The sequence below is a fragment of the Mastomys coucha genome, unplaced genomic scaffold (assembly GCF_008632895.1).
Source record: "Mastomys coucha isolate ucsf_1 unplaced genomic scaffold, UCSF_Mcou_1 pScaffold20, whole genome shotgun sequence".
In the NCBI taxonomy this organism is placed as follows: Eukaryota; Metazoa; Chordata; class Mammalia; order Rodentia; family Muridae; genus Mastomys; species Mastomys coucha.
Window position 1 is genome coordinate 22938439 of NW_022196903.1, and position 6871 is coordinate 22945309.

The window sequence follows — 6871 nt, forward strand, 5'->3', positions numbered from 1 at the left end:
AAGATACTGTCAGAGCCTCTCAGGAGATAGCAATATTTAGGCTGGCTTACCCTTCCTTCAGTCTCCTACCTGAATTAATTAGAGATAAAACATAGGCTGCCTCAACCTATACTGGAACTTTCTAGCACTCAATATTGCTGAAGAGAGAAACTCACAACAGAACATAGAGTTTTCTGTACAAGTTAAGAGAATATGTATTTTTATCAATGGACAAATACTCCAAAAGATGAATGTAAACCTCTCCTCTCTCTCTCTCTCTCTCTCTCTCTCTCTCTCTCTCTCTCTCTCTCTCTCTCTCTCTCTCTCTCTCTCTCTCTCTGTCAAGATACTCAGGTTTGTAAATACACACTACTTACTAACATGGTGGCAGATTCAGTAAGCTTGGCAAATGTTACAGAACTAATGAATTTTCATTAGAGTCATCAGATAATTCTGCAGTGGGTTAAGTTGCTACTATTTGCCATCCCCATTAATATCATTGTCATGTGAAAGGTTGAATTTCCAGTTATTTTTGTTCTAGACAAAATCTTTGTCATTAAAATGAGGGATGATTCTGATATTTAATATATTCCATGGCACACTCTGGCATGGTACTAATTTGGCCTTTTCAACATTCTGCATATTAAGTGACAATCCATCCCTCCTCCATTCCCCAGATAAGTGAGAACTGAAATAGAATGGGCAGCCAATCAAGTCACAGAATACTGAAAGGATCAACACAGAAAAAAAATGTGTTGCTGTAATCAGGAGCATCCATGAGGTGCTAAAATTATTTTTATCCATAGTAATGACTCAGATAGAAACAGTACTAATGAAAGGGCCACCTAAGTCTTCTCATGTGACAGTATTCCCAAAGTATAGCACAGCCTCCTAAAAAGAAAATCAAGAACTTCTTATTTTAGTTGCACCTCACTTAACTTTACAATACATTACATCACATTCTACAATTGGCAAATTACGCCCTTATTGAATTTTTCATACTAATCTGTTCCGTGCACACAAAATGTGTCCCAGCATTGAAGAATGCCTGGAATCACTGCAGAAAACTTATTTCAATACATACTCTCTTATTTTCCTCCACATGTTGAATTATCACTCTGGTAAGAGCCGACATCAGCTGCTTGAATAATGTATTAACCCTGCTTCCAGAAGTCATTGCTTTCATCTGAAGGGGCATTTCCTTTAAGGATAAACATGGGACTTTTTTCCAAGAAAATAATATAATTTAAAGTTTAATGGAAGCGTTTGAATCATTTTTATAGCCATGGTTGTAAGACTTAAAACTCCAAAAAGCAAGGATTGAGGCATCACAGACACAGTTGGTATGAACACTTATCCAATTAAATCAATTAACCCCATCTGCCACCTCAACAAGTCTCTCTCTCCAGTTCTGCCACAATACAGTCATAGAGCACATGTTAAATATAAAAATCACTGAGCATGATAAATTTCCCTGCCCTATTACATCCATTAGAAAGGCTTCAGGCACCTATGACTCTCAAGTGAGTATCTTATTTCAAAAACTTTAAGTTCTTAGTTCCAGGTAATTATAGTTAAATCTCAATCAACCCCATCATGTCCTCCTGAACTGAAACTTCTAACCATTAACTGATCAACATAACTTCCTTCTTAAAGCTCGCAATTGCTTTAAAATAGTCAAGAGATACTTTTGCATCTCCACAACATCATGATTACCAACACAAAAAGAGTAATTTTTTAAAAAAAAAGATTAAGTGCCAATAATGTCTCCTATCTACAGAGATCTATCACTGACTAATTGTCAGTAACATTTGTGCTGTATGCTGCTTCCTGTTACCATGTTCTGTCTTTTCCTAAGTAATAGAATGGATTTACAGCCTCACAGATAAATATACACGTTGATAAAATATCTACAGAGACTGGAAATGCTCTTTGAGGTACTCCCAGGACAGAATCTTGCCAGCACTTTGTCCTAACTAAGATTTCACAATTTCCCCTTCATCCCTCTGTAAGCTCTAGGCTTTTATATACAAATGAAAGATGGAAAAAGTCGAATATGACAACGAGAGTATGACTTAGGACTACCCCTGGGGGCTGATCTAATATTGCTTTAAGATGATTACAAGCGCTGATCCCTCTAGTGTTCCCTGTTAAATTCCACTGACTTTTTTTTTTAATTTGATGACTTGCTAATGTAAACTTCTATCTAGAACAATCAAACATTATGTCATTTATTCAAATTCACTGTGGCTCTAAGGTGCCTGCAAACTCCCTCATCAAAACAGACAACTCAAAAGATACTCACCAAAGTCAGGAGCTCTACTGCTCAAATTAGCACCAAAGAGTCACCTTGCTAGAAATAAGAACAATAAAACCATCTACAACAGACCTAGCTTCCTCATACAGAGAGCAGCCTGGCCCATGCATTTGAGAGAATTCTAATTATCTCATATACATTAGACAACACTTGGAGGTGTGCATATTTTAGCAACCTGTCACTTCCAAATGCAATCAACTGGTAAATACATGCTCACCAATCTCCCTTGAGATCTGAGTGAAGGCCTCAACACCACTCTCTCCATAGTTCCCCTCGGAAGCCAGTGTTGACACATAATTCCATCCCAGGGCCGTCACAATGTCCACCATGGCTTGGGCTTGGTAGGAGTCAGGCGGGACCACCCGAGAAAAGAAATCATACCTGGTGTTGTCACTTAGCTCTGGGGCTGTGGATGCATAGCTAATCTGAGGTATCTGAAAAACAAATGAGAGGTCATGTCAACCTACAGTGTGTCTTATACAGTGAAAGATTATCACCAATCAAAGCTGTAACACAAACTTAGAGGTATCGGCCTGAAGGCAAACTATGGTTTTAGGACCACCAATTTAATGAGAAATAATTTCCTAACAGTCCATGGGTTTCATTTCCTTTTGAAGCACAAATGTGCCAACACTGAGAAACAATTTACTTTTGCTTCAGGTGTTGAAGGCCAAAGGAAAACATTTCATGCTGTTTGAGGTTACTTTTTTTTTATTCTGTACGTGATTGTTCTGGTGTGGAAATGAAAGAGAAATGAAGCCATAGTACAAACATATATCTGAGAAGGTCACCTCAGAAATTCTCTTTAACACATAAAGGTTTGTTGGTTGGTTGGTTGGTTGGTTGAAACTTGATGCCATTTAAGTTTTAAAATTATAATTTTGATACATTATTTTTTTTTGATACAGGGTCTCATTATGTAGTCCTGGCTAACCTGAACTCACTATGTAGATCAGACTCAAAGGGGATGTTCAACGAATTGTTCTGGCTTGCCACAAAAGTTTGTACATCCCAGGATCTAATGGTCCCTCACAAGTCTCTAGACAGATTATTTCTAAACCATTCTTGACACCTTTGGATGTCACTCAGCATCTGGATAACCCCTCTCAGTCTCCAGAATCCATATTGGTGGCCAGTGAAAATGACACGAAGATACAAATAAAAGCTTTTCTCACAGACTCAGACACAAACCAATGTGCCTGGAGCTGTCCAGGTTCTGAAGGCCTCTGGGTAACAGGGTTTCAGCTTTCTATTTCAGCGGTGGCAATGACTGTTCAGGTCAGTCCAATTAATGCTAAGCTCTTCCTGGTTCCATTTTCCTGGTGGGGATCATGTTCACTTACTTAACACTGTGTGGCCATACAAACCATCTGAGCGGCCTCCTGCTGTCCTTTGCTTTCTCTTCTAGACATACCAGCCTTGCCTTAACAGACAGATGGCTTGATTAGGCTCTGTGCCTTTCTAGTATGTGTCTACTCAGCAAGACGCTTCTCCAAATCTCAAAGCACAGCGGTCTTGGCCTTCTTCACCTTTTTTTTTTCTTGCTTCTAGAAAACCCATAAAAGAAATGCTGGCCATTCAGTGAGCTCTCCCATGCCTTATACTATATTTAAAAAATTCCCCAAAATTAACCCAATGTGCATTTCTATATTTTAATTTAAAAGAAACAGCCATCTGACCCAGGCTATGTTGTGCTACTGTGGGTGTGGGTGTGGGTGTGAGTGGGTGGGTGGGTATATGTCGGCATGAGTATAATTATGGCTGTGGAAGAGCATTCTGCAGCACTAGACCGTGTCTTGTCCTGTTTGAAAGCAATCTTCCCACTTCCTAAGCTCCTCAGAGTCCAGTGGTAAAATGTCTTGCACAGCCCCCACCCTGCCTGTAATAATGAGCCACCCCTTTCTAAAAATGAGCACAAAGTGTGAAAATTGAGTGTTTGAAACCAAAACTAATTATCTCAAATTACTACCTTCAGTCAGTCACTTCCAGGGCTGTTTAATTAGCAGTCAGCATCATGTTTAGGATTAATTAAACAGGTGTAAAGGGTATATAAAATAAAAGTGCAGATAGGAGATGGTTGTTTGATTAATCCAATAATGGGCTTTCTCCCTAAAGTCTTGAAGAGTTTTCTCTTCAGAGATCGATGTGTGAAAAAAGTAATGTGCAAGTACATATTTGCAATTTCATTTCTTCAAATTCTTCTATGTTGCAGTCTACAATAACATCATGTCATAGTGATAGTATTTCAAGCCAAGTTTTCAAAGTGTCATGAAGTCGCATCCTGTTTTTACTTTATTTGCCACGGACCACTAAGTCTTGGCTCATTAAGCATTTTAATTTCTATACCAGCATCCCCAATATTTCCACTAGCTTCACATTAAACCCCTACTGGCAACTAAAGTAAAAATTTATTAAAGAACTAAAACTGTTTCTTTTTCTTTCTGCTGCACCAGATCCATTCTAACTAGCCCCTTAACCCTGAAGATTTTATCTATCAGAAACAACAACAATATAAAGGTGCTGGGTGAAGGAGAGAAGAGGAGAGAAAAATGAGGAAAACCATAGAATCCTATCAACAAGAGGAGGCACTAAGGAAAGCAGCCTTCATTATTCACCTATCCTTTTAAAGGAGAAATGTCCTTTACAGTGTCAAGTCCCACTCGACAATCTTAAGAATAAAATCTAAACTCTCATCTTGTTTATGCTATCACTCTGACTCACAGCCTTCCCACTTCCTGTTATGTTCTACCCATAGCAGAAGGAGAGATCTAAAGGAATAGACCCTGACCTCTGTCTAGTCGTGGTCCCCTTTCTGTGCCTCCTTGGGACCAGAGTCAGTTGGAGCTAGAAGCAGAAGAGCCACGTGGTAGACACCGGCACCCTTGCCCACATGTGCACAGGAAGGCTATGTTCCTCTGCTTGCTGATATTGTATATACCTCAATGTCACCTTTCCACAGGAATCACCCCTTGGCTCTTTCAAACAATGCTCCTCACTCACTCTATGCCTCTCATTTGAATTAGAACTACAATCCTGATGGCTGCCTTTGGATCCTCCCAGAAATTAGCTCTTTATTTACTAGGTATCTACAATACTTGATGGGGCAAGTGTCCAGTGAGGGTTTAGACGTAATTCACTAATCCATGACAGGGCATTTGGTTTTGCCCCTTCTGCTGCATTCCAATATAGCATGGCAAGGACTCCGTCTGCCCTTCAGCCTGCCCCACCCTTCTGTGTCTGTGAGTGTGCTCTTCACTACTTTATCGCCTGCCTTTCCATTTCCAGTTCCAACAGAGTTTGGCCCAGAGGAGGCACAGGAACAAGAAAGGAGAGCAAGTCCAAACAGAAGTCAGGATACATTCTTCCAGCTTCTTCCCCCCTCAGTAATCTCGTGCCCTCTACCTGAGCCTCGGCCATAACTCTCCAGGGCTCTAATACACATCCTCAACCTTGACCCCTGCAGGTCTCCTCACTATTGTCCATCTCTGAATACTTCAGTACCCAAGGGAAACTCCTGTGTCTCTGCCCACACCTGACAAATAGCCTTTTATTATCCTCCCCCCTCATTTCTCCAGGATGCCAAGAGCCTGTCTGTTCTGACTGATGTTCCCCCGGTGACAGGTATCTGTATCCACCACCCTCAGCCCTACGCTAACCTTTTAGTCTTCTGCCCACTTTCCCTTTCAACACTCTCTACTGCTGTCCTCGCCTGACTTTTACCTTTTCTCTCTTTCAGCTCCTAAAGGCATCAAATTGCATATTTGAAAACAGCTGTCATCTTGCTTTCCTTCATTTCTCATTTTCTTTGTGCTGAGGTTTCATAAGACTATAGTGTATGCTTAAAATAAGGCCCTTTCCACTACCCAAACAAAGCATATTTGAGGCAATTAATTATACAGCACAAGACTACTCATCACGAGACCCTCCCTTTTAAAAGGGCTTCAGCTTCCATCTTCCCGGTAACTTCAGTTCCCATCCCCAATCCTATGCTTTTTGGGAAGGTGCAGAAGAAAGGTTTTGTATCTAATTGTCTGATTCTCCCTATCCCTGATAGACAAGAAAGTAAGCCTGAAGCCAGAGGTCCACACTTGCTGGACAAGAGCACATAACAAGCTCTTTATTCTCAGACTAGATCAAAACGTCTCAGGTTCCCTTTCTACGTGTAGGCAGGACCTCTCTTCCTGGTGCAGAAGCCCGTCTTCCTCCCTGCTATATAATGTTGGCAATGAAAAGGGGAAAGAAACCCATTCTGCTGGTTTGAATTTACAGGACTTCAAATCTGCTAGGAGAACAAAAGGTGGTCCCAAGGTTGAGATGTAATACAGAAGCAGGAGGCATTATTTTGGCCTCAAGCCTAAGCTGGCTTCTCTGCAATCTAGTTCTTAACAGACAGCCATGTGTCTGGGGAGCTATTTGGTGCTTGCCTGGCTGTTAATAAAGCTAATTGCTTGATCTACATTTAACTAGCTATTCTGTGAATCTTGGACTTATACATTCTAAAAAGGGATTCCACATTGGCTTATATGCTCTAAAGGAAGCTCACCTTTGATTTGAGTAGGTGTGTGGTGTGTGGTG

At 40.6% G+C, this 6871-nt stretch overlaps 1 protein-coding gene and 1 long non-coding RNA gene across 6 annotated transcripts in view; one reads left to right on the forward strand and one right to left on the reverse strand.

Annotated features, from left to right (window-relative positions):
* The window catches only part of Grm8 (glutamate metabotropic receptor 8), an 804058-nt gene that overhangs the window by 653870 nt on the left and 143317 nt on the right, over positions 1 to 6871 (reverse strand). For all 5 annotated transcript variants that reach the window (XM_031381309.1, XM_031381308.1, XM_031381310.1 and 2 more), the window contains one exon: positions 2514 to 2730. In XM_031381309.1, coding sequence (XP_031237169.1) covers positions 2514 to 2730 — 217 coding nt within the window. The remainder of the gene's footprint in view (positions 1 to 2513; positions 2731 to 6871) is intronic.
* The window catches only part of LOC116098646, a 20333-nt gene that overhangs the window by 9475 nt on the left and 3987 nt on the right, over positions 1 to 6871 (forward strand). The gene's annotated exons all lie outside the window — the stretch shown is intronic.